Genomic DNA, 27,993 nt, shown 5'->3' on the forward strand with positions numbered 1-27,993 from the left:
CACTCCCATTTGTCCTTACTGTCTCCTTGAGAAGCCTTCCATAGGTCTCCCTTTCTCCTCGCCTAGGTCAGGGCACCCTCTGTGCTCCCAGAGCTCTGTTTACTGACTTCAGCAGCAACAGAGTCAACCCTACACGTCAGGCATGATTCTAAGCGTTCTGCACATATGTAACACTTACTCTGCACAAGAGCCCAGGAGGCAGGGACTTTGAGATGAACTGTTTTTACAAGACACAGGTTTAGAGAAACCTCAGTGACTTGCCCCGGGTCACAGAGGAAACATCTGCGCCCCCAAGCCCAGGCTGTCTGTCTGTCTGGCCCTAGGCCCTGACCTACTTGTCCGTCTCCCTCACTAGACCATCAGCAAACTGCGGGCAGGAACCCATCTTTCCCTCCTGTATCCCCTAGGGCCTGGCACTGAGCAGGCACTCAGTAAATGTTGACTCAATGAAAACAAAAGCTCACCAAACATAAATGCCAAATGGGATTTAAATTCCAAAGAGCCACACTTCTTGACAGAAGGCTAAAATGCAAAGGAGTCCTTGCTCTCTGAGCTCAGTGATGGTGCTTTTCAGAACCCTGGTTGCCTCAGGACTTCTCCTACGTGCCAGAGTTATACAGTTAGGTGGGTGTAGGGCAGGCAGGTTTCTCACAATCTCGAAGGCGATCAGAAGTCACTCCAATGAAGCCAGAGCTGCATCTGGCATTTTTTAAATAATTAGGAGAAACTAGTAAGCAGAGACCCAGCAAAGAGCATTTCTTACTTGATTCTGGAGAAACGAATCTTCTCCTCCAATGTGGCAGCAGGATTTGAAATGTCCCAGGCTTGCAATGCAGGAGACCCTGGTTCAATTCCTGGTTCAGTAAGACCCCCACTGGAGAAGGGATATGCTACACACTCCAGTATTCTTGGGCTTCCCTGGTAGCTCAGACCATAAAGAATTTGCCTGCAATGCGGGAGACCTGGGTTCAACCCCTAGGTTGGGAAGATTCCCCCAGAGGAGGAAATGGCAACCCACTCCAGTATTCTTGCCCAGAGAATTCCCATGGACAGAGGAGCCTGGCGGACTGCAGTCCATGGGGTCGCAGAGAGTCGGACACGACTGAGGGACTCAGCACAGGCACAGCTGAGAGAAGCCATGAGAGCTACCAGGACTACATAGCCACTCAGGTCTCCCACACACAGCTAATCTTCTAAATGGTTTAATCAAACCCAGTGTGGCCTCTGAGGCTACAGGGACTTGGGGCTGTTTTTTCCTTGGGCTTAAAGTCTTTTCTCGGCTGCTGACTCACATGTTAATGATTGCTTCCCACAAAGTGGAATTAACAGTGCTGCTCCACTCGCTTGCCTGGGTGTTAATCGATGCTACAGTCAGGGGACCCTCGTCCCAAACACAGAAACCAGCCTTTGCTTCAGAGTCGCTGGGGTAAAGGCTGCTGGGGGCACTCTGCTCGGCCCAGGATACCAAGGGTTAACCTCCCAGTCTTTTGACCAAAATCTCCAGAAAAGTGGTGTAGGCAGGAGTTTCGGTTCCCTGTCACCTGTCAGCATTAAAGGGCAGAACTGGTGTTTCACAGAAATAATATTGACTTGTTTCTCTTTGACTGCTAGGCTGGATAATGAAGTAAAAATGACATTATCTCTAATTAAAGTGATTTGCAGAAATCACTTGTAGAATCTCAGTACCAGAGATTTGCCATTAGCAGGTTAGCCAGATAAGAGGAGCAGCTGGGTTCTGTTAACCCCTCCTAGTCTGGGGTGTGTGTGTATGTCGGGGGTGGGTATGTTAGGGGGCAGGGTTGAGGTTAGGGGACTAGATTCTTAAAGATTGAAGTGTGGGCTAATGGTTTATTCCAAAGTGTAGGTCATTCTCCAACCCTTCTTGCTTGCCTTTAAGATTGTATTGGGTTTTTAATGGGTTCCCCCCACCCCTTAGGGTTTTTGTGTTTAGTAGCTTTTTTTTCTTTTTTTTGGCTTGGCCAATTTTCTCACCTGTATTTTACATCACCGAAGGGGTGGAACCCTGGCCAAGCTCCAGCATCCTCCGTGCCAGAAATCTGACTTCTGAAAGGGCATGTCCACATGTGACACGAGGCCTTTGGGTGAAGGTGGTGTTGGCAACAGATCACTCTGTTGTCTCTGGGAGGTGGGGTCAGAGGCAGAAGCCTCCCTGGGCTCATCTGGAAGGTAGGGAAGAGGAGGGAGGGGAGGGGCAGGGGGGTGAGGAAGGAGCGGGCTGCCCCTGTCCCGGCTTGTTCACCGGTGTTAGTGAAAGCTGCCTGGCGTCTGGCACACTGAACATGATGTGGACACGGGCACAGCCAGCAGCTTCATATGAAAACGTCCCGAGGGTATGAGGATCTGGTCCCCGGGAACAAGGAGTCACTGGATGTTAAGTAACTGGGTGATGAATGCAGCCACCCTCACACCTCTTTATTAACCCACTTTCTACCCGGAAAGCAGCAGAGCATTGTAGCTCTACCATCCTAATCCCACTGCTGGGGGATCACACCGGTTTAGCCTTCACTCCAGCTTGTCATACCATATCTGAAAGAGCTGGATGAAACTGTCATTGTTGGGGTAAGAGGCAGCCCCAGCCTCTGGTACATGAACTCTTGACATTTTGCGTCTGTCCTCAGAGAAGATCCTTAAGATAGGAAATACTGAGGTGATGCTCACTTGTAGTTAAGTGAAACAACACAACTTTCCGGTTGCTCAGGGCCGGCAGGAGAGGGGAAATCAGTGTGGACTGGGTAGTGTGGCCAGGAAAACCTCTGTGGAGCTGATGGGCCTGTGTTGGTTCTGAAAGTACAGGGTTTGGAATGTAGGAAAGGAGGGATCGCATTTCAGGTAAGGAAAAAGACCTTGAGGGGCATCCACAGCTTGAATGTCACAGTGAGGGTAGTAGGGAGCTGCCCCTGTTTTTTTAAATAGGGGAATGACATGCTGAAATAGCTTGGGGAAAGCAGGGGTGGGCTGGTGTGCTGGTCCTCTCTCTGAGATCTGGTTGGAAGTGTATTCTTCTTGATCCGTGGTCAAGGAGGTGAGAGGCAAGGAAAAACAGCTAGAGGATGGGGGCTAAAGTCTGAAAACAAATACAACACCGGTGGAGTCCGAGGAGGCATGCGACCTTGCTCAAGTTTGTTTTCTGTCCCATGGGCAGTGTCTGAGTAACTGTTCAGCAAGAATGCCTTGCTGAAGTCTCTGCGGGCTGGACCGAGGCTCCTGCTCGTGGTGGCCCAAGGGTTGCTGCCATATTTAGAACTCTTAACAAAGGGACTTGTTTCCCCTGGCTCTGCTCCCAAGGAAGAAGGGTTCTCGTATTTGCTGTCCACTGTGGCAGAAGCACAACCAGCAGAAGAGGGGTCCAGGCTGGGTTCTACACTGCCCACCGCCCGCTAGGTCAACCGCTAACTGGTCAGTCGGGCAGGCGGTTACCAACTCAGCAACTTTATTATCGTTGACAGCCCTCCTCTGTGCTTGGCCGCTCAGCCCTGTGTGCTGAGTGAAGTTATTCTCCCCATTTGGACTTTTCCCATCTTGCACCCACCTCCAGTATGTCTCCTGACCCCTGGCACCCCTGTTCACTCCCCAGCAGTATCTTTGTTCTTACCCCTCCTGCCCTCATGATTACCTCCCTGTTATCTGCTCCTCCTTCGAATTCCCCCTTTGGTGACAGGCTCTCCCCATGTTGTCCAGCTTTACATACTTTCTCCACTCAAACTCCCATGGCATCTGCTGACCCCCAGGCCGTTCCTTCAGGACTTGACTCTTCACTTCTCTACAAGCTCCCTGAGGTCAGGTGTGGTCATTCCATCTTTCATTCTATTGCTCACAGCCCCAGCACATGAAAAGCGATTTACAAATACTTACTGAATGAGTGGAGAGAAAAAGTGGTTGCTGGGGGGAGGGGGGAATACAACGTATTTCCCAAATTACTCAATATTATCACTTGAGAGCATGATAGTAATGTGAGGAAGACTCTTTGGCATTTCCCATGGTTTTTGATGACTTCTGTACAAAAAAAATGGAATGTAGCTTCCTAAATGTGCATGAATATCTATCTCACTTCACATCATAGTATGAGGAGGCAGAAATGAACAAAGCAGGGACTTAACTTGACCATGTAAACAGGCTGAAAATTGTGGTTCTAAAGGAGAGAAAGGATCTTGAGTTCTTTCTGGGTTCCGTTCTCTGTTTTTCCTTTTTTTTTTTTTTTTTTGTCTTTGCTTTCTCCGTTCTATAAACAGGGAGGCTAGAAGGGGTATGGAATAGGAGGCGGAATGAGAGAACCTGTGCCTCCCCCCACCCCGACCCTTGCTGTTCTGAAATACTTTAAATACCAGGCACCGCAAGTTCTGGTGTCAAATTGGGATTAGTAAAGCAGATCCTGTGGATATTCCACTATTAACGTATGATCAGGTATCAGTTCTGATTAGAAGTCTGAACAAATGTTTCTTTCTTTGAAATTGAAGATTCTAAAATAAAAAGGAGAGAACCAACCCTTAAAATCATGTTCTGTACTTGAGTTCTCCCTGACCACTGTCTGTTCCAGTTTGGGGCTTTTTAAGTTTTTTTTCCAGCCAGAATGTCTGACGACACTGCCAGGGGAATTTCTGCCCCCTCCTTCCTGAATATACCCAGCGCTGGCCCCTGAGGCGGCCCAGTTCTGTTTTCTCATGACACAGTGATTATTTTTGGCATTGTGCATATTTTCTCTAATGTTATTACCTCCCCCGCTGCCCCTACTCTCCCCCCTCCTTGGTTGCCTTTTGAGGAGCAATCATTTGGGCAGTTCGGTGTAGAGCAGGGGGTTAATTTTAGTTCTGTGTAGTGAGAAGGGAAGTAGAGGGGCAAGAGGACTTCTCCTTTGCTTCCTCTGCAGCACCCCAGCCGCCCGCCCCCCAACCATGGTGTCAGTGCAGAGGTCCTGGCCCCCCCGCTCATGAAAGAGCCTGCTTCTGGCAGGCTCTGGGCTCCCCATTCATCCCCTCTGCCGGCAAGATTTGAGGGACTATCTCGAGGTGATGCTGGGGGCCGCGCCTCAGGGATGGCATCTTAATGACTTGACTTGGCGGGCGTTAGAGCAGCCCCATTCAGAACGAGTTCACTGCCTGTGCAGTTGGCTCGCTCGGCCTCTGATCATAGATGTTCTCTTGTTCACACTGCATGAGGAAATGGAGATTTCCAAGTGGGAAGCAGCCTTCCCAGTGCTTTAACTCTTCCCTTAAGGGGAGAGGAGCCTCGGAGAACAAAACACAGTCTAGGCTGGCCCAGCTGCAGCCCCTGGGAGAGGAGCAAGGCCCAGGACTGGGGACGGAGGCCAAGACAGCCAGGATCACTTTCTTTTCCTCCCTGAGAGGCAAAGGAGATGAGTAAAGGGCACACTTGAATTGTCCTTAAAGTCGAGTAGCAGATATTTACTTAATTTGTCTGCTGTGGTCCAAGGTTCCCTGAAGGATACACTGAAGTAGACGATGTTGTGTCTGTGCCCCACCCCCAAGGCACTTTCTTGCAGTCTAGTTACAGCAGCAGGAGATTTGTGTAGAAAAACCAGCAAGACTGGGAAACCTTTAAGGGAGGTGCCTTGGAGGAGGGAGTGAGAGTGGCCGGGGAAGTGTCTGGGGAAGTAGGGCTGGAACTGCCCCCCAAGGGATGGAGTTTTAAGAGACAAAGGATGAGATGATAGTGGTGAAGATGTGAAGGAGGAGAGGAACTCCAAAGTAGGGCTTGATGAAATCCTATCAAGAAACAGAAGAAGTCAGATGCTTCCTGGCAGAAGAGGAGACCTAACTTGTTAGACTTTAGGTGACTATGGCCGGATAAGGACGGCATCTCTGGGGAGCACTGACCCAGCCAGACGTTGGTATCTCCCTCACGTCCTTGGTCTCCAGGCCTCATGTGTCCCTGGGTCTCTTTCTATTTAGACTGTGGACATGGACAGTAGAATTAGCATCGTCTGGGAGGCGGTTAGAAATATAGAACCTCAGACCCCAGCCCAGCCCTGCGAGTCAGAAGCTGCATTGTAACAGGGTCCTGGGGTGCTTTGTGGGCAGAGTCAGGTTTGAGAAGTGCTGGTCTGTGTGACTCCACGGGCGGCTGTCAGCAGCACTAGTTTAGACCTCAACTCGGATTCAAAGAGTTGGGGAAACACACAAACATCTTGAAGTGTCTCTGCACTGGGGCTCTTCTTAGATGGAAATCTTTTATTCTAATTAAGAATTGGATTCGAATTTTCATGAATGATCTAGAACAGTGAGCAATTTTGAAGAATTCACAGAATGGAAACCATTTAAGCGGTTTTTATCTAATGTCTCCAGTTCCTACTACTCTGTACTATTTATGCTTTGGAGCACACCAGAGGAGCAGATGGTGGGGTCCTTTTCCTCCAGAATGGTTGTTCTAGTGAGGAGACAAAGGCTACAGAAGTGAAGTGAGTGGAGGACAACTCAGGGCCTGATGATGCAATGCAAGGGTCTCTGAACTGGGAGGCAGAGAGGTCAGCATAAGTGAGGCCTTCCTGGAGAAAACGGACCTGGGGAGGTCCTGCTGGATGAGTGCGATTAGACAAACCGAGGGATGAAGACCATGTCCTCCAGGAAAGGTGTGGGGAATAGAAGAGAGGGGCTAGGTCTTAGCCTCTATGGGGACAGTAAGCTGCTTCCCACTCCCTCCAGGGTAAGTGCTTGCCTCCTGCTGGGGAATCATTTTACATCTGGAGCAGGGCACTTTTTTTTTTTTTCTTTATCCCTCTGCTGTGCAATTTCTCGATCAGTTCTCTTAGTTGAAGGCAGTGTTGTAGGAACAGGATGGCTGCCTAGGCAGAATGGCTGGAGCCAAACCACAGATTGTGCTGTTGGAAGCTTGTGGGATTCAGAGGAAGTAGGCTGCTGACAGAGAGAAGCCCTAGGGAAAACCCTTGATCAGATCTGGTACCAGCTTGGGTGTGGGGCAACACCCTCACGCCCGGGGAAGTGGCACCAAGGAAAAGCATTTATCAAGAGTGGAATGTGTAACCTGTGTGTGTGTAGAAAGCCAGGGAAAGTGTTAGTTGCTCAGTTGTGTTTGACTCTTTGCAACCCCGTGGGCTGTAGCCTACGAGGCTTCTCTGTCCATGGGATTTCCCAGGCAAGAATACTGGAGTGGGTTGCCATTTCCTTCTCCAAGGGATCTTTCCGACCCAGGGATTGAACCCAGGGCTCCCACATTATAGGCAGATAGATTCTTTACCATCTGAGCCACCAGGGAAGCCCTAGTCTTTTCTGATGTCTATAGATGCTGATAGCAAAGTAGGAACTTTTTTTCTTTGTGAAACAGACATCTCCAAGCAGAGAAAGGAGATCCTACTGGGCCTGGTTGGTTATTGTGGGACTGGTGAGACTGACCTAAGACAAGAGGGTGAACGTGATGTTCCCTCTACTGCATTCCAACCAAGATTCATCACATTAAATATCCTTAGAGGGCTTCACCCCAATACAGCTAAACCTTCTGAACCCGTGAGAGGGATCTGCCTGAGCATTTTGGGGAAGGTTGCCCGATTGCCATCAACAGTACAGTATGGGATTTGGGGTCAGATGGTAGGTTTGAGTGCTGGCTCCATTGCTGGGTGACACAGGGCACGTCACGAACATCCCTGGAGTCTGTTTCCTCATGTGTGAAATGGGGTGATACAGGCCTACCTCATCAGATTGTATCAGGATTAAATCAGAGGCGGTGCGGTGAGAGTTCTTCAGCGAGGGACAAGTGTTGCATGTGGTCCTTTCTTAGCTGCAGCAGCAGCAGCAGCCCCTCAGCTTGCGGGGATTAATTAGTCCCCCAGCTGGAGTCTGCATGGTGCAGTAGGGCAGGCAGGAGTGGGCATCGGAGGCTGGAGAGACCAGTAGGGAGCCAGGTGGCTGCTCACTTTCCTCCTCTTTATGGGGAGTCTTCTCTCTCGGTGCACGGGGCACGATGCAATCAGAGCAGACAGAAATAACACCTTATTTTTACACTGGGGCTGAGTTCCTACTGACCAACAGGAGTGGCCATCTTTGCAGAACTGGATTCTCCAGTTTCAGTTCCAATTAGTCATCTCTCTTCAGATGTTTTAACATGGGCATGGCATGAGGGAAAGAGGAAGCCTGAGAGAGCTGGTCAGAGGACAGGGAAAGTTGGTGAGACAGTACGCACATCCCGCTGTGCTTCTCTGGCTATCTCCCTGTGGTAGCACCTCCTCTGGGGCTCTGCATTCAGTAATGGCAGCTGTGGTCTGAAGATGCTGCTCCCAAACTCATCTCTTCAACTTCCACAGGTGATCATGGTGAGAAAGTCATGGGGAGCTGGCAACAAGCTGGATATGTGTCATCTTATTTCATAAAAAATGTATACATTAAAAGGCAACACCTGAGAGAAAGGTAGTTATGATAGTGTTATTTATAACAGCTAGAAACTAGAAGCTATACTCTGATCAACAGTCCAGCACATTGTGATCCACCCATACAGTATGACATTGCTGGCTGTTAGGAGTATCTTTAGAGAGTTCTCTAAAATGTAATAAATGTTAAGTAACAAGCCATGTATCCAATGAGATCTCAATTTTTTTCTCTGTACTTTTTGTGTTTTCAAAATTGCCTGCACTGAATGTGCAATGCCCTTACTTCCACCAAAGCCTTTTTAGAAAGTGTTATCTTAAACTAGGTTATGCGATGGTAATGCGTAAAGAAGGTCTGTTTCCAATTGTGTGAACCATCAAGCGCTTCTTGGCAATGGGCTCTGTTATGTGTCCTGGAAAAAGTCAGAGCTCAGGGCTTTGGTTCCAGCTCCACACATTCCAGTACCTTTCTGAGCCTCTATTTTCCTCATCTCTAAAATGGGAATAACAGTACCTGCTCTTTGTGCCCTGCTGGGTAAGATTTACAGATTAATGTATAAAGTGCGCTGTAAGCTGTAATGAGTGATACAAATGCAATGTGTTGAACAGAGAACGACGCCAAGTCTTGGGCTTGGTGAAGCTCAGCATAGAGCCAGCTTGTCACTGTTACTCCTGGGCACGCATGCTTTTCCCCGCTGGGCTGGGGACTGCACATGTCCTGAGATGACGTGAGGAGCTGGGTTATCTGGAGCCCCAGATGGGCTGTACCTACCGAGCTGCCTGGTAATTGGGTCTGCTGCTCTCTTCCCCAAGGCTGCCTGGGGCCTAGGAGGCCACCAGATAAGCATCTCCAGTGGGCCCTGAGCAGATCTGACCATTAGAGGGCCATGTTGGGTGGGCCCCAGACATTACTGTCAGTGCTGAATGCAGTCCAGGCCCTGTCTCCCCAGGCACAGACCGTCAGAGGGGTCAGGCAGCCTGGGGGCTTAGCCTCAAGACAGGGGTGGTGGGGAGGTTGAGAAGTGAGATGCTTCCAGGATCCCTCCTTAAGGGCAGGGCTATATTGCCTCTCCAGCCCTCCTCTCTTCTTTGTATTCCTTCTTTAGGGCTTTTGATCCCCCAGTCTGGAGTATTAGTCTTATCTCCCAGTTGGCCTGTGCTCTCTTTCAGGGCAGAGGCCAGTCCTCTCCCCGAGGCATGTATATTGCAGGGTGAATAGTGCCTTCCACCCTTGTCAAGTTCTGTCTGATCTGCCCAGTTTCTACTGAATTTGCTCGTTTAATTTCTTCTGTTTCACCTGGATAATTTTGATGCCTTTTCCTCTCCTATATAATATATAACTTATGTAATAGAGTCCCCTATACTTCACTACTGCCTCTAGGCAAACATCAGAACACATCCAGAAAGTTGGCCACACCACCTTCTTCTAAAGCATTTTTGCCACTCCTTTGGAACTGCCTTCAGAGCCAAAGACCATTCTTTTCAATGCCTTCAATTGTGGCAAGGCCTTATCTTTGAGGGCATATTTTATTCTTTCAAACAACTGAGATCCATCTACAGCCAAGTCTGTGACTAAAAGGGGTGGCTAAACAGGATAATACTGTTTGCAGTTTGAAATGAAGTTAGTTCTCTGAAGTATTATGATGGATTTGTGTGGCTCTGAGGTCCTTTCTAAAAGACCTCCTAACATACTTAGTGCAGTGATCATTTAGGGCTTCCTAGGTAGCTCAATGATAAATAATTCAACTTCCAATGCAGGAGACCTGGGTTCGATCCGTGGGTTGGGAAGATCCCCTGGAGGAGGAAATGGCAACCCACTCCAGTATTCTTGCCCGGAAAATCCCATGGACAGAGGAGTCTGGTGGGCTACAGTCCATGGGGTCGAAAAGAGTGGGACACGACTCAGCAACTAAACAGCAACAACAAATGGCCATTTCACTAGAATAAAGTTTGTGCCTTCTCCCCAGGTGGCTGTATTGGAGGGTTGTTGGGTTGTATGTAGCCTTGATTCAAATCTGTCTCCTTATTTTCACCTCCCTCTTTCCGTCAGTTATACCTCTGGGGCACTGATGGTCACATGAGCTCCTAGATAAAATAACTTTGGTTTACGATGGTGACCTCAGATTTGTTGTACATAATGAGGGTGGACACAGTCCATGATAGGAGAAGAGATGTGGTTAGGTTTAAGTACATCTGCATTTATTTCAGTCCTCCAAAGACCCGTGATCACAGACTCAGAAATCTGTTAATAGACCCTCCAAGTGATTCTCCTGCAGGCTAAAGTTGAGATCCACTGTTCTACAAAATTGGGACCAGTGCCGCTGCATAATGTAAGGATCAGAGGAGAATGTTTATGAAATGCACCTAGCCCCCATGCTCAATAAATATCAGTTCCCTTTTTTCTTCCACCAAAAAAAAAAAAAAAAGCTTTTTTATGTTTAAAGCTCACTGCTTTGCAGTGGTGGTTTCCCAGCCCTAGCTGCAGAGGAGAATCACAGGGGAAGCTTTAAAACCCCAGATGCCAGGTCAGGCATCCATTTTTTGAGGCTTCTCTGGTGATTGCCATGAGCAGCCAAGATTGAGTGGCACCAGCTTTGGTTCTGCTCTGATTTAATCCACGAAGCCGTCAACCCCTCTGTGTAGGGCAGCCACTCCTGGGTGGGGTCCTGATTGCTGGGATCTGGAGCACATTCCTCCCTTCAGGCACCCCTCGTGCAGCAGCGGTGCAGCCTCAGTGAAGGGACACCCTCCCTGTTGCATTTGACCTTTGTTTCATCCGTTTACAGCCTCCTGCAAATTGGTACCAGCTTAGAATTTCCCCACCAGCCAACAGACTGATTCAAGCCGGCTCAATTAGTTTCAGTCTCTCTCTCCCTAACCTGCTAAAAATCCATTCTGCTTCTAAGCCATCTAACCTTGCAGGGAACAGGTATATTGTTTTGACACCCTGATGGCCTACAGGCATTAGTCATGGGAACCCTAATCACACTAAAGGTCAGGAGACTATGGCTAATTAAACAACCAACCCCCTTGGTATAGAGGGTAACATCTCAGGGGCCCCAGGCCAGGCTAATAATGGTTCCATTACTGACTTAAGTAGGGATCCCTAAGCCAGCCTTACAGCAATGACTCTAAAGTTAGAGACTTTCTAAGATAATGAAGCTCTGGGCAAAGGGGTTTCTCCCTGTTGAACCTGTAGCATGCACCTGCTGAAGCTTAAGGACAGTCATTTTTGTTTTATCTTTTTACTGGCTGCCTGGTTGTTTCCCTTAGTTGAGATCGAATGTTTCAGAATTTGAGATTTTAACTTGGAAAGAATATACATTTGTGTATATGAAAATGTCCCCCCAAAGTGAGAGACGCCGCTTGGTCTCCAGCTGCAGCGTGAAGAGAGACATTCATATAGGCTGAACCTGCGGCTTCTATGGAGCAGCACAGAGCCGCTTCTGATGGCCCTGCACCAGATTCTCAGCCCTGAGTGATGCAGCCTGCATCCTGCCCCAATTCCCCTTCTTCCTACTCACACTCATTTTGAGCTCTGGCCACCTGATGCGAAGAGTTGACTCATTGGAGAAGACCCTGAGGCTGGGAGAGATTAAAGACAGGAGGAGAAGGGGGCGCCAGAGGATGAGATGGTTGGATGACGTCACTGACTCAATGGACGTGAATTTAAGAAAACTATGAGAGATAGTGAAGGACAAGGAAGCCTGGTGTTCTGCAGTCCAGGGGTCGCAGTGAGTCAGAACAACTGTTGGTTCTTAATCCTACTCCTAAGGTTCCAGCTCTTTTCCCAAGGTGAGTGGGATGCTCACCTAAGGCAGCCTCTCCTCCCACCCCACCAAGGAATCTTTATGTCAGTGTCTCTTTTCCATATCGTCCCCCTCCTCCTTCTTGTAGTGTACATGGACATCCAGTTGGTGGGAAAATACCTAACACAGCCTGGTCCATATTGAAAGTAGACTGAAAATAGCAGCTTCCTTGCTGCCAGTGAAAAAACGTTGACCTTGAACCCAGAACTAGGTTTGAGACCATGTTTTTAGCGAGTCACTTCATCTGTCTACATCTCCCACTTCTTCATCTATTAAATGGGGATGGTGATTTCTATTTCTCAGGGATTTTATGAGACTCACATGAGATAACATGTAAAAAAAAAAAAGTGCTCTCTACACCCCTCAAATACTGTGAGGGTACTGCCGTTTGTCCTTCTGGGATCAGCTGGACTCCTGCCTCCCTGGGGAGCCTGCCTTGACCTTGCTTGTGGCCACCAGCTTGTCTCTCATCTGAACCACTTGTTGTGCTTTTTGTCTGTACTTATTTGTCTGGTTAACAGGGATGTTTCAAGTTGGCACCCCAATCAGACTGCATATTCCTTGAGAACAAGGAATGTGCACCTCAGCCACAAGGTCCAGAAGGGAGCTCAGTAAATACTTCTGGGTCTGCATAAGGACACAGTCAACCAGGGCCATGTTCAAATTGTATATTCCATATACCACATATTGTACAGGACCACCCCATGGTCACAGGAAGGCCACCAAGAAGGATAAGAACAGGGACTTTGTAGAAAGATAAACTGGAGTGAGAAATACATTTCTGATGATCTGAAAAACTTAGATAAAATATATTTTTACCAAAAAATAAATAAACCAGAGAATTGTAACATGGCATGTCTAGAATTATCATTAAAAAAAAAAATTCTAGTCTTTGCAGTGAATTCTAGGACCCATCTAGGGAGAGAAAATAAGGCATATGTATTTTAGGACATGAAGCCTCGTTGACCTAAGAAGGACCAGCAACATGACCCAACAAACTGGTCAAAATCAGCCTGACCAACAAATGAAACTGCAGCCCTGACACATGGTGACTTGGTGACCAGCAGCTGTAGGGTCAAAGTCTGACTGCGACTAGTGCTCAGATTAGCCTGGAAGTGGGATCATTAATATCAGCCATGGTGGAGAGCTTTCTAGTACTCCCATCCCTTCTATACTTGTCTCACTTGATCCTGACAAAGAAGACAGGAGAAGGCTCCCATTTCACAGAAGAGGCCATTGGGGCACTGAGAATGCATTTCCTTGTTCAACATCAGATAGCAAGATAATGGGTTGCCAGTGTATTAAACCCAGTATTAATACAAGTGTATTAACCAGTGTATTAAAACCAGTCCTCCTAACTCCCTGTCCCTTGGTCTGTTGACTTGAGAGGCCCAACCTGTGGTTGATGGGGTGAGGTCAACTGACTGCATCAGTTGGGTCAAGGCAGGCCTTACCTTCACATTTAGGTGTATTTCTTCGTGTTGCTAATTCACTGATGGCAGTGCTACACGTTTGCCTGTTCTTCCAAGAGTCAGCATTAGACAGATATCTCTGTGCTGTGTCACGGTTAACTAGATAATCCAATTAAAGTCATGCTGGTCCCAGAGCACTACTGTAAAAACAAGGTACCTGAAGCGGAGCTCAGACATTTAAACCAAGAGTCTCTGTGAGATTCTCAACCTTTCTTTTTCTCAATGTTAAGACTTTGCTGTTTATTTTTGCTGAAGCCACTATCTTCTACCATTAAGCAATAGAAAGAGTGTGTTTTGGCCTGAGAAGAGATGGGTTCTAGTCCTAGCCCAGCTGCTAATTAGCTGAACTGTCCTAGATTAGTAACTTAACCTGGCAGGGCCTCAGTTTCCAGATCTGTGAAATGGGGACAACAGCAGTGCCTGCCTTGCCCATCTCACATGCAGGTGGTGAGGATGGAATTAGACAGGGAGCACCTACGTGTCTCAGGACTTCTAGGTATCTGCTCCCTGACTGTACCATCTCCAGGGGCTTATACAGGCACTAGCTTGTGACCTTGAGAAGTTAAATATGATGTCTGGGTCTCAGTTCCCACATGTGTAAATTATGCTCACAATGCCTCCCATAATTGTCCCATTAAGAGGATTATAATGAGGTATTATATGTAAGGTTCTCAGTGCAGCATCCAGCACAAAAGTGTCAGTAAACATTTGTGCAGCCAAGGGAACATCATCAGATCAGTCGCTCAGTCATGTCCGACTCTTCTCGACCCCATGAATCACAGCACGCCAGGCCTCCCTGTCCATCACCAACTCCCGGAGTTCACCCCAACTCACCTCCATTGAGTCAGTGATGCCATCCATCCATCTAATCCTCTGTCATCCCCTTCTCCTCCTGCCCCCAATCCCTCCCAGCATCAGAGTCTTTTCCAATGAGTCAACTCTTCACATGAGGTGGCCAAAGTACTGGAGTTACAGCTTTAGCATCATTCCTTCCAAAGAAATCCCAGGGCTGATCTCCTTCAGAATGGACTGGTTGGATCTCCTTGCAGTCCAAGGGACTCTCAAGAGTCTTCTCCAACACCACAGTTCAAAAGCATCAATTCTTCGGCGCTCAGCCTTCTTCACAGTCCAACTCTCACATCCATACATGACCACAGGAAAAACCATAGCCTTGACTAGATGAACCTTTGTTGGCAAAGTAATGTCTCTGCTTTTGAATATGCTGTCTAGGTTGGTCATAACTTTCCTTCCAAGGAGTAAGTGTCTTTTAATTTTATGGCTGCAGTCACCATCTGCAGTGATTTTGGAGCCCAGAAAAATCAAGTCTGACACTGTTTCCGCTGTTTCCCCATCTATTTCCCATGAAGTGATGGGACCAGATGCCATGATCTTCATTTTCTGAATGTTGAGCTTTAAGCCAACTTTTTCACTCTCCACTTTCACTTTCATCATGAGGCTCTTTAGTTCCTCTTCATTTTCTGCCACAATGGCACCCCACTCCAGTGCTCTTGCCTGGAAAATCCCATGGACGGAGGAGCCTGGTGGGTTGCAGTCCATGGGGTCGCGAACAGTCAGAGTGACTTCACTTTCACTTTTCACTTTCATGCATTGGAGAAGGAAATGGCAACCCACTCCAGTGTTCTTGCCTGGAGAATCCCAGGGACGGGGGAGCCTGGTAGGCTACTGTCTATGGGTCACACAGAGTTGGACACGACTGAAGTGACTTAGCATAGCATAGCATAGCATCTGCATATCTGAGGTTATTGATATTTCTCCCGGCAATCTTGATTCCAGCTTGTGTTTCTTCCAGTCCAGTGTTTCTCATGATGTACTCTGCATGTAAGTTAAATAAACAGGGTGAAGGGAACATAGTAGGAGCCAAATCTCAAAGGCCATTGCCAGACAGAGCGCCAACTCCAGACAGCCTTTTTCTTCCCTGGCTCTTCCTCACTGTCTGCTCTTCCACTTCAAGGAAAGGGTGATGGCAAAGGGAAGCACTGTGTGTGCAGATCTTGGCATGAAGGTCACAGCCTGTGCTGGTGTCTGTTTCACTCAGGAGGCCTTCTCTTGTTGCTGTTGTTGTTTAGTCGCTAAGTGCTGTCCAGTGCTTTTTGCGACCCCATGGACTGTAGCCCACCAGGTCCCTCTGTCCATGGGATTTTCCAGGCAAGAATGCTGGAGTGGGTTGCCATTTCCTTCTCCAGGGGATCTTCCCAACCCAGGGATCAAACCTGCATCTCCTACATTGGCAGGCGGATTCTTTACCACTGAGCCACCAGGAAAGCCCAGGCTTTCTCTAGAGGCTTCTAATGGCTGATCACGTGTTGATGATGCTTTTTTCAGAAAGTGTGAATGTAGGTGCTGGAGGGTGGACTCAATGTCCTGAAGACACCGGCTCTCCTTTACCTGCTGTCATGACGCGCAGGTGCGATGGGTGCAGTCACAGCATCCTGCCTCTTTACCCTCCCTTCCTGGGCCAAGATGCCTGCAAACCTTGACCAACCACTTGTGCTCCACAGTCAGAGGTCAGGATTTAAAGGCAACTGGGAGGGACTAGTATACAAACTGCCACTACCGGCTGGAGCAAGAGCAGAATGATCCTACGGGCTCTGAGGGATGGGTGTGAGGATGGGCGGGGCACAGGGCCCGGAGCTGTAACAGCTGAAAGTCAGCAGGGGTGGGGTGGGGGTGGTGGGCACGGAGGAAGCAGGTTTGGTAAAGGAAACAGAAAAGGGAGATAGGGCAAGAAAAACAATCCCACCCATTTCACAATTTTTCAGAAGGTTCTTCCAGACCATCGAGAGCTGTTGGAGTTTCTTCTTGCATTCTGAATCTACGATGCTTAATCTATCCAAGGAGCGCTGGATGTTCTGTTTTTTTAAAATAAAGCATGTTTTAAAGTCAAAACTGTGCCTCTGCCCCAAATCTTGAGGGCTTTGAGAGATGGCATTCCCAAATCTTGAGGGGTTTGAGAGATGGCGTGTCAACATTTGGGGAATCCCAAAAATACTGATTTTTTTTTTTTTTTCTGTCCAGATAACAGGCTGCAAAGCCAAACAAAAAGAGAAGTAACCTTTGGTTTTAGAACTCTCAGGAGAAAGGATAGACAGAGCAAGTCGGAGCTGGTTGGGTGAGGCCTTGAGAGCTATGAGCATCACTGGACACTTGTTTATTAAACAAGCAATATAGGTATTTTATAGAAACATAAGAAAATATGGATAAGCACTTAAAAAAAAAAATCTCCTCCTCACCTCACTGACCTGACACTATGAACGTTTTTGAAGATAGGGAGACAGGACATCGTTGGTGGGTAAGAGCCTAGAGTTTGGGGCCCAGATGCCTGGTGTAGGGTCCCACTTCCCTACCTAGAGGCTGTCTTAGAGGCTGCAGGTGAATTAACGGCCGTCCCCCCTTATCCGTGGTTTCACTTTCTGTGATTTCAGTTCCGCAGAGTCAAGCCCAGGATGAAAATATTGAATGGAAAATTCTAGAAATAAACAATTCATAAGTTTTCCGTCTGAGGCCATTCTGAGAAGCATGATGAAATCTCCTGCCGTCCCACCCAGGACGTGAATCATTCCTTTGTCCGGTGTGTTTGTGCCGTATATGCTACCTGCCCATTCGTCCAGGGCAAAACAGTACATGTAGGGTTCCTGGACTGTCGGTGTGTTCAGGCATCCACTGGGGATCTCGGAATGAATCCCCGCGAATAAAGGAGGGACTACAATACGTAGCCTCCATCGACCCATTTCCTCATCTGTAAATTAGGGATAATGATAACTACTCCCAAGGTTGGTTGTGAGAATTAAAGGAGCCAGGGCAGCAGGGCTTAACACCGTCCCTGGGATATAGTAAGCACCATACGCAGGGCAGCTGTAAGAATAATAGTCGTTAGTATTTTATTTCTAGGTTTTTCCTATATAAGAGGTGTTATGTATAAAACATATATTTCCATGAAAATAGGATTCTGCTGTACTCTTTTGTAACGTTTTTGCTCTCATGCTCATATCTTCATGGACAAATTTGTTATTACTATGAGCTAACACTGCTTTACCATCGGGATAGCCCTGGCACTGAAGATTTTCCACGTGTTATCACATGTCAGTCTTCAACATTAACTCTGTGGGGCAAGTACTGTATTATCATTATCATTTTTCTCAGATGAGAAAACTGAGGCTAATCAGTTTAAATAATATAAATGTACAGAGCTGGCAAGTGGACCTCTCTCCTGCAAGAAGGGAGATGAGACTGACTGGAAGCCTATGCTGGTAGATCAGAGAGGAATCGTGTCTGTGCTTGGTCCTTTTTAACCCTTGGCAGGTGTGTGCTTCGGACATCAGACAGATAGGTGTCCGTCTGGTTGACTGCTCCTGGGCTTTAGTGGCGTTTTCAATTTTTGTGATGGAAATCACTGATATGAAATGGAATCTAAGGTCCAGTACTGGGCTTAGTTGTTTAAGCATTTTATCCAGAAGCAGTTCTTCATCTTGCTCTCCAGAGGCTTTGACACAGCCATCTGAGCCACTGACCACAGCTTCCTCACACTTCCCTCTTTGTCCTGGGCGCTCACCTCAGTCCCCAAACAGCCCTGGGCATTGCCAGTGGATTTACTCAACCAGCAAGTCTTTGCTCAGACTTCACCCACTGGAAGCCCTGGTGTGGACTCCATGGCGTGCGGGATGGGAGGGCGGCTGAGAAGACACGAGATCCACAAAGGCAGAGCTCTTTGTCACCTGTGGCTCAGGTGACCGATGTGAGCCCACATCAGCTCAGTGGGAGAGTCTGGCCATGCCTTGGATGGGGGAGTCCTGAGGGTGTGATGACCGGGGGTGTGATGGGATGGCAGTGATGTTCTGGAGACTAACCCCTGTCTCTCAATGTAGGAGCAGCTCCGAGAGGAGGAAGGAGAAGTCCCGAGATGCAGCCAGGTGCCGGCGGAGCAAGGAAACAGAGGTCTTCTATGAGCTGGCGCATGAGCTGCCCCTGCCGCACAGCGTGAGCTCGCACCTGGACAAGGCCTCCATCATGCGGCTGGCCATCAGCTTCCTGCGCACGCACAAGCTCCTGTCCTCTGGTGAGGCCGCGAGCCCTGGGCCCCCTCCCTCTCTACCCCCCCCAACCCCCGTGTTCTCACATGCAGGAGCCAGAGCTGGAAGGCCACGGGCACAGAGCGGGGGTTTTCCTCCTCAGGAACCCCGACTCTGCACACCTTCCACCCACAGCAACGCCATCCTTAGCATTTAGTTCTCTTTTGTTGCACTTCTTTCCAGCAGTGGCCTTGGTGGTGATTACAATCATGGGCTGAAGCCCTTGGCAGCTGAGGGGACACAGAGGGCTGGGAGAGTGAGAGCGGCTGGTGCTGGCTCCCAGTTGCCATGCCCTCGGCTGGCAGATCCACTCTCCAGTCCAGGTTGGATGAATCCTTTAGGGAACATCTTAGTGTTTGTCCACCAGCCCCCTTCTCCAGAAGGCAGAGTGTGCCCATGTGACCCTTCCCTCTTACTAGCAGGATGCCAGGCAGGTTACTCAGTGCCTGTGCCCTTAGCCTCCTCATCCGTAAAAGGGGTTAGAATACTTATTGCTTGGGGTATCTTTAAGAATAAACTGAGATAATGTCTGTGAAGCACAGGCCCAGCCACACTGGGGAGCCCTGGACAGATAACCATCTCCCCTCAGAACCCACAAATTCTCACCTTCCCTGCTATCTCTGCAAGTCTCAAGGTCACGAAACGTTTTTCCCGCTCAGAGTTCATCTTCTTCAGAATACCATTTCCTGTTAGTCCAGACCAGGAGGAGGAGGCCTGGGGCTTCTGCCAATATCAGATCTGACAGATAGTCAGTCCTTTCTAGTCTGCCAGTTTTGTAAGGGAACTGGGCAGGGGGCCGCGCCCCTCTGTGCCCACCGCCCCCACCCAGCCGTGGCACCGTCAGTAGCCGCGTCCGAGGTGGTGAGCAGAGCGGGGTGGCAGGGGGAGTTCTCTCGTGCTTGGTTTTCAGTTTTCCCGAGTGAGCCGTGTACCTTGGAGCGGGGTGGACTCTGCCATCCTGTTATGCAGTGGCTATTCTGGGAAGGAAACCCAGAACAGAGGGAATCCAGTGTGAGGCGGGGAGGCCGGAGCGCCATGTGCTATTCTGGGCCCAGGAGCACAGGAAGGATATGGGGGGAAGACTCAGAAAATAGGATGATAGCGCAGTGGGTCCAGGGGTTGGAGGGCTAACCCTGGCCTGAAAATCTAAAGCATCTCAGAAAAGAGCAGACAGGAGGGAGAGAACCCAGGGTGAAATCTTGCTCTCAAAATACTTTGAAAGAAACAGTGCAAGGCGATGGCAGGCGTGGTGTCATAGATGCTGCAGAGAAAGGGAACCATGGACTGACGTCCAAGAAGGGCCTGGAGATGCCATTGCTGGGCGTGGGGTACCTGTTCCCTTTAAAGAAGCATGTCCTCTAGGACAGATGAGGGCCATGTCTGGCCATGTCGGAGTCATCTTTCCATTTGCACAGAACAGGGGGTGGAGGACTTAAGGACTAAACGGAGACCCCTTCCCCACACCCAGAAGCATCTTGTCTTTCCTGTTCCAGTACTTGAAATTCCACGCTGAGACATGAAATGAAATTCCACTTTTAGACACTGATTTCTTTGGGTTCATCACTACTTCCTTTCACCACCATCACCCCTGTTCCTTCACCAACAGGGGTCCCCAAAAGGAGTAATACATTAATCCTGAGACAGCTCTCTGAATTTGGGCTTGGAGGATGTTTCTGCTCATTTCACAGATGATTAGAAGTGAGGCACAGAAAAGTTAACTTTGCTGCAAAGGCACACATTTAGCACCTGGAGTTCAAGTCCTTTTGAATCCAGTGGAACAGAGACACGGAGGGCAGGAGCATTCTGCAGACTTGGTCGTCATCACCTGAAGATGTGGATGGGGCCTGGTGATTGGGGAGAAAGGGGGTCTTCCTTGATGGGGAACCAAAGTTAAACAGAGGCATCGGGGGCTGGCTCTGAGCAGTGGGGTCTGTAGGAGGTCCTTACACACTCAGTGGCTGTTTCTACCCCGCTCTTGGTGCGCGGCCTTGGGTTTCCAAGCTCTCCCGTGCATAGCCACCCCACCCCATCAGTGGTTCAGGGTTGGCTTGGACAGGACACGTATCAGAGGCTCTGAGCATGTCTGCCTGCAAGTGTGCTGGCGAGAGCCCCCTGTGGGCCAGACACACCTGGGGAGATGGGACCGGAGTGGCCACAGCAAGACCTCACATATCCCTGCCCAGGGCCTGTTGCAAGTTGTGGACGCAAAGTGTCTGCCCTCTGGCTGGGCTTTTCCCCGGACCCACTGGAGCACTCAGCATGTTGGCTCTGGTCCTCTCGGTCCGGAGGAAAGAAATGACAGAAAAGGATAAAAAGTGTCCACATTTGGTCATCTGATCTGGGTGTCCTTGAAGGAGCAGTTCTCATAAAACATGCATCACCCGAGGGAGGAGGTGATGGATGGCTCTCTGTGCTTCCTCTTCCACGTTGCTGCCACACACTCTTTAGACCAGTTATTGACGTTGTTTTTAGGAATTGTATGCGAGACAATCTTAATCATATTTTGCTTGTTTAAAACATGCAGCTCAACGAAAAGATGTACAGGATTTGTGGGCAGTTAGACCTGCCCTAGAACCTCAGTCAGGCTGCCTTCCTTCTCTGCAGCCTTGTGAAAACCTCCTTACCACCCTCCAGCTCACTTTCTCCGCTGCACAAAGCGGCTGCCAGTACTCACTTGCAGTGCCATCCAAGGATGTTGGATGTTAAAATCCTTATCCTCTTGCTGCCATGTATTAGGCTCTCGATAAGTTACAGCCTAGCGATAAAACCAACTATGATCAAGTAAATAGATTTATAAGTATAGGTTTTTGGGGGAAAATGATGTAAATGAAAACCCAGTGTAAACCCTTACTGTCCTTTTACTACCTTCTAGCAATTTCTAGCAAAATGCAGAGTTGCCAAGCCTTCCTAAGTCAAAATAAACCACAGATCCATGATGGAAGCATTTCTAACAAAGGTGAGCGTCGATGTTGGCTCCCTTATGATAGGAAATAGCTGGTTGCATACCTCAGAGTTCAAAAGGCTAAAAAAGACCAGGTTTTGCTTTAGAGAAGTTTCTTCTTTACTTAGTAACACGTTTCCCTTTGATTTTCACAGTAGGCTGTTCTGTGTGGGAATGTTGGAGAGGAAACCTCAGCGCTGAGAAATTCAGGCTGGGAGTCTCGGCGGCCGATTGAGATTTGTATCACAGGAAGCAAACTGAAACAATAGCTTTATGATATTAGCTTCCACGCTGGGCTGAGAACAGAACACATTCTGACGGGAACATCAGTGGAAATGCCACTTGATTGTCTTAAATCCTCTTTCAAGAGGAGCCCCACAAACTGTACCCAAATGAGGGTCACTCCTGCATTTGAAGGGCCTTCAACAGCAGTAAATATGCAAAACTGGCTTTTCACTATGAAATTGATTTTTGACTCCCCCCACACACACTCGTGAGGAAAAAATCAAATTCATTTGACACAAGAGCTAGAGATCAATGTGAAGCAAGATTTCTAAGACAAATGTCAGGTTTATGATTAATTCATTGGCAGTTGCTTAGTGAAGACATCACTCTTAATAAGAGATGATGATTTCCTCCTCTCTAGACTACCAAGGGAAAGGCATTAAAATGTGGACAAGTGATTTTAGCTTTTTACCATGACCTTCTCGTGCAGGAAAAAGTGAGAGCAGAGGTAAAATTGGGGAGGCAGCTACGGTTTCTGGTGCCTTCTTTTGTCCCTCTTTCAGACTTCTTTTCCCAGGCTTTCATCCCTACTTTCTTTCTGTCTCACCCCGTATCCCACCCACCCTCCAAACCAAGGCCTCTTTCTGTCCTGTTGGAGAAGAGCTGAATGGTTGATTCACGCCAGGATCTTGATCGCTGAGAGCCCCTAGTGTACAGTCTGTTCTAGAGATACTTTGTTCAGATCATTCCCTTAGCTTAAAGTTGATAAGTCTGGTCCGTCAGCAGGTGTTTGCTGCCCAGCCCTGTGCTGTATGTTATGAGGGGTCATATAGAGAGGTAAGACAGGACAGTAAGTCGTGTACGGGACAGAGAAATGCATTTCTAATGGTGGACTTTCAAGGCCCTTTGGGAGGCCCACAGGTCAGATAAAACGCAGTGCCCTCTGCCAAAGATGCGAGGGTAACCCCAGCCTACTACCTGGTGATGGTGGCGTTTAGAGGTGGGGCTGATGGCCAGGTAAGCCATTCAAAACTAGTTTCCTCATGGCTTGACTGGGCTGCCTTTGCAGTCAGCACATCCAGGGCCCAGTGGTGTCATGGGTCTCTGGGCCCAGCAGAGCCCGAGGAGAAGAATCAGTGTAAAAGGGAAGCCCCTTCACTAATAACTAAGGAGTGACTGCCCGCCAAGCACATATGCCCCAGGAGGATCACATCAGAGTGGCTTGGGGACCGGTCAGAACACTCGGAACTTCTCAGGGTAGGAACAGAGGGAAAAGAGCCTTGGCGCCCTGCGCGGCAGCGCCTGTGGTGGCCTGCCTGGCCCCGGGGGCCCGGTCAGGAGCGTCTGCCCCACCACTGCCTGCTCACCCCAGATGCCCAGCTCCTGCTGCCCCCCCCCACCCCCCGCCCCAGGTCCAACCCCACCCAGGCCGTGCTGCCTGAAGGAAATGCGCGGTGCTCCGGAAAAAGTGCTCCGAAACCTCAGCCCGCGCATATCCTGGCTGTGGGGAGTCATCAAAGCCTGTTTACCGGGGCTATTTTTAGCTTGAAAGAATCTTGTTGTGCTCTCGGGTGCAGCGTACTGAGTCTCTGCAGAGTGCCTCTGATCTGCATGACCCGCTCCTCTTCTCGGGGGTCAGACCCTGAAGGGTCCTGGGAAGCAAGTAACTGAGACCCGGAGCCCAGGGCTATTTAAAGAGTCCACTGAGGGTTTATCAAGCACCTACTGTGTACTCCTCTTCATTGGGCACCCAGGGTTTCTTCCGGATTGTTGTGCAACTTTACGGCGGCTTATCTGTCTCTTCCCCACTGGTCTGTAGATTCCTCTGGGGAAAGGATGCTCTTACACCTGACTTTCCCGAGGACAGGGCTGAGCACCCAGTAAGTGACACTTGCTGACAGATGGCCTGACTTCGTGCCCAGCATGGGGCAGACATGTGGCAGGAGTGTGATAGCTGCATTGTGGGCGAGTGAATTGTCTGTGTGCCCAGCACTGAGTCAGAGTTTGTGATCCCCTCAGGAGGCCTGATGCTCCCACGAGAGGTAAAGGGGAAAGGCAGGGCCGTCTTCAGCCAGGTGACGTGCCTGGGGCCCCAGCCCCTCCGGTAAAGTGCTGCCTCCGGCCCCGCAGCTTCAACCCTCAGCTCCAAGCTGACAGCAAGCTGGCCAGGTTCCGTCCGAACTCCCGCGGAGGATAGGCAGGTGCTGCAGGAGCAAATGGTTCCACAGAGGAAAGAGGCCCCGTTGTTTCCAGGTCCCCATGGGGCTGGCCTGCTGGCTTCCTGGTCCCCCAGCCATTGTGACTTTAGTCCCAAGATGCTCTGTTTCCATTTGTGAGCTCTGTGCACCTCTCTCCCTCCCTCCTGGAGTCCAGCTGGCCAGCTGTTGCAGCCAATTTCACCACCTCCTGGAAGCAAGTGTACTGGGCACGGATGGAAACCAGTTTGGCTGTGCTGGAACTGTTAAAAACAGGAAACTTTAAGCAGAACGATTTCCTCTGGGCCTAGCTAACCCAAATCAGGTTGTCTTGGGATGACTCCAGATTTTGAAGTCAGTGTTGCCACTGAGATCAAAGAAATTGAAGAGAAGAAAAATCTTCTCACTAGGCCAGGAATCACAGGACTGGCCTCTGCTGTCTGGAGAAGGCGCTCACCTGTCTGGTGTGATTTTTAACAGTGCTGAAAATCTCTCCTTATGTCCCCCAAATAGGTCACCACTTGCCAAAACATGTTGATTTTCCCAGCATTGCTAAGTCACTTCAGTCGTGTCCGACTCTGTGCGATCCCATAAATGGCAGCCCACCAGGCTCCCCCATCCCTGGGATTCTCCAGGCAAGAACACTGGAGTGGGTTGCCATTTACTTCTCCAATGCCATTTACTTCTCCAAAGTGAAAGTGAAGTCACTCAGTCGTGTCTGACTCTTAGTGACCCCATGGACTGCAGCCTACCTCAGGCTTCTCCGTCCATGAGATTTTCTAGGCAAGAGTACTAGAGTGGGGTGCCATTGCCTTCTCTGTTTCCCAGCATTAGGGTGGCTTATAGGACTTTAAGTTAAGGCAGTGATGGTCTCCACCTTTGGTCACCAGCATTCACATCATATGAAAATTTGTTAGAAAAGCAGATTCTCAGCCTCCAGCCTGCATGCGTGCATGCTCACTCAGTCGTGTCTGACTCTGTGACCCCATTGACTGTAGCCCACAGGACTCCTCTGTCCATGGGATATCCTAGGCAAGAATACTAGAATGGGTTGCCATTTCCTCCTTCAGGGGATCTTCCCAACTCAGGGACTGAACCTGTGTCTTCTGCATTGGCAGGTGGATTCTTTACCACTGAGCCACCCGGGAAGCCCTGCCCCCAACCTGAGACCTACTGAATCAGGAATGCTGGGCACAGGGCCCATCCAGGGCTGGCTCTATGACTTTGTGACTCTGCAGTCCCATGGAGACTTCCACCATTAGAAGGGCCCTGGGCATGGTTTGATGTTTCAGTGAGAGAGCCCACATTTTTACTTTGCTCTGGTCTCAGAAATCCTTGTTTTAGCAAGTCCTCCAGTGGTCCTGGTGCTTGCTGCATTTTGACAGCACTAGATAAAGCCATGGTCTCTTCTGAAGCCCCTGTTTAAATTTAAGTGTTAACCAGGAGTGTGAACATTGGCCACGGCACCACCCACACCTAGAACTCTGCTTCATTATAATCAGTTCGGCTAACCAGTTGGTTGGCAGGGACCCTAAGCAGGGATCAGGTATGGGCATGTGTATGGTAAAAAGGCCATTCCCAGTCTCCCATCCCATAGGCTAGCTGCCTGAATCAGGGTATGAAGAGGAAAGAATTTCCCTCATTTTGTTCTACCATTTTATCAAAACAGAGGGAAGTCACTAGGATAACACTCTATATGGCCCAGCTCTTGGCTCTGAAGGGTGGCCTGTCCCTGGACAGCATCAGTGACCCCGGCACATTCACTGATGCTGTGTCCTGAAGGTGGCTGGTCCCCAGGGATGCCACGGAAGCCCCTTGGTAGGAACATCTCCTAATTTGGATTTGTTCTTCTGGAGGAATAACAGTGTATGGCCCAGAGCTTAAATTTAGTGGCTGAAGGGAAAAGAGAACCAAATAAATCCAGTGCCCTTGCAGGAAGGCCCTTAAACCTTATTGCACAGCATCCACATATCTCTTGCCTTCAATTGCATTTTATATTCCCTCCAATAGTCTCAGTTTGAATGACTTCTTTTTTAGTTAAGTGAATATTAACTTTCGTAAGTGACAAATTATTCTATGATCCTCTCGTTCTGTAAATTAAGGTAAGCACACTTGGCTTGATGTTTGTAGTGGACGAATACAAGTTTTTATAAGTAAGTGTATGTTTGCAGTTAAATAATGAGCTAGGAGAACCAGGGCTGAACTAAAGTCTGTGGTCTGAGCAATAACAACCAAGGGTCTGGGGCCTGAGAGCTTTATTCGCTGGGGCCAGAGTTGAGGCTACATTTTGCAGACAGCAGAGGTCTACTTGATAGGCCAGGGCCCCCCAGAGTGGTTGGGGAGTGGATGCCTTCCTCGGTTGCCCCTAGCAACCACCTCCACAGCCTGCCACTAACACAGCAGCCTCCTCCTGTGGCTTCACACCTCTGATCCTCACTGTCTCCAAATCACCTCGCGTGCCATTGCCGGACAAATCTCCCCAAAGCAATGGTCTGAGATGCCGCTCCTCCAGGCCGCTGGACTCACGAGCCCAGTCGATGAGCCTGGGGCACAGACCCTCCTCCTTCCACTGGGTGGACCTGTTCTCATCCCCGGAGAGTTCCTTCCAGGCTCTGCCTCCTCCGTGCTTTCCAGTGTCTGCCCAAGCCAGTAGGCCCAGAAAGCCCTACTTTCATTTAACAGAGTGAGATACTTGCTTTTCATGAGTCTCTTCAAATGCCTTTCTTTCAACAGTTGTCTCTGACCACTTCAAAGAGACCCCCTCTTCCTGTGAACCCTTCAGCACTGACTGTCTATATTCCTCTTAGGCACCCACCTCTGTCACCCTGAATTTTTTACTTAGATTTGTGGCTTAGTGTACCACCCAGCCCCCATTCAGGTTCTGAGCAATTTGAAGACACTGACAGTGTTGTAGAAGGAGCCAGAGAGGGAGAGAATTCATGCTAGTCGGCATGTTTTAGGCATTCTCCATACTTACCTAATCCTTACAAGAGATGGGCATTATTATCTGCATTTAGCTGACGAGGAAACTGATATTCAAAAAGGTTTTCACTTACTCTTTGTTATGTCAGTTAGAGCCATAACCTAATAGGAGCAATAGAGTCAGTGGTTATTGGACTCCAAAGCCGATGAATGGTTAGGAGTGTGGTTTCTGGATTCGTCTGCCTGAGTCCACAACCTTTATAACCTTGGGCAAATGACTTAATCTCTCTGGGCCTCACCTGTAAGATAAGACAAAAAACAGTAGGACCTACCCCACAGGTGTTTTGAAGATTACATAGCATTCTCAGTGATTGGCTCATATGCTGTCATTGCTCAACATCCATTAGGGAAAATGACTGTCCCGACTACTCCTGTAACTGCCTTGACATCAGTGACCCACAAGTACAGTGCCACAACTGTACTGCCTGTGAAGCCCCCAGCAGGGTGTCCTCCGTGCAGTGGTGCTCATCAGATGCCTGCTCCTTGGGCATGTGACGGACACTTAGGTGGTTGGCAGTGTGTGTTTCCAGAAAAATCCATCTGATGCCTTTGAGCCATCCCTGGAAGACACCCATGCACGCCAGTCACATCTGCTTTAACCCCACATTGATGCAAACTGTTCAACCCCACCCCTGTCTTTCCAGTTTGCTCTGAAAATGAATCTGAAGCCGATGCTGACCAGCAGATGGACAACTTATATCTGAAAGCCTTGGAGGGTTTCATTGCCGTGGTGACCCAAGATGGTGACATGATCTTTCTGTCGGAGAACATCAGCAAGTTCATGGGACTCACACAGGTGACACCCTCCTTGGGCTCCTTCAAAAAGGGAAAATGTTTCCATTTGGGGGTAGAAATTAGTGGAAGATTCTGATCACCTCCCTCCTGACCTTTCCCTGCATGTACCCACTCTCCTCCTCTCTGATCTCAAGCCT

At 49.0% G+C, this 27,993-nt stretch overlaps 1 protein-coding gene and 1 long non-coding RNA gene across 2 annotated transcripts in view; both read left to right on the forward strand.

Annotated features, from left to right (window-relative positions):
* EPAS1 (endothelial PAS domain protein 1) overlaps window positions 1-27,993 on the forward strand; it is a 91,962-nt gene that overhangs the window by 33,632 nt on the left and 30,337 nt on the right. Inside the window, exons 2-3 of the mRNA XM_055539996.1 lie at window positions 18,515-18,705; window positions 27,706-27,857. Of these exons, the coding sequence (XP_055395971.1) occupies window positions 18,515-18,705; window positions 27,706-27,857 (343 nt within the window). The remainder of the gene's footprint in view (window positions 1-18,514; window positions 18,706-27,705; window positions 27,858-27,993) is intronic.
* On the forward strand, window positions 5,318-16,879 carry LOC129623015 (uncharacterized). Its single transcript, XR_008700251.1, has 3 exons — window positions 5,318-12,145; window positions 15,975-16,156; window positions 16,412-16,879. It is a non-coding gene; the product is annotated as an uncharacterized LOC129623015 (long non-coding RNA).

The sequence above is a fragment of the Bubalus kerabau genome, chromosome 11 (genome assembly GCF_029407905.1).
Source record: "Bubalus kerabau isolate K-KA32 ecotype Philippines breed swamp buffalo chromosome 11, PCC_UOA_SB_1v2, whole genome shotgun sequence".
Classification (NCBI taxonomy): Eukaryota; Metazoa; Chordata; class Mammalia; order Artiodactyla; family Bovidae; genus Bubalus; species Bubalus kerabau.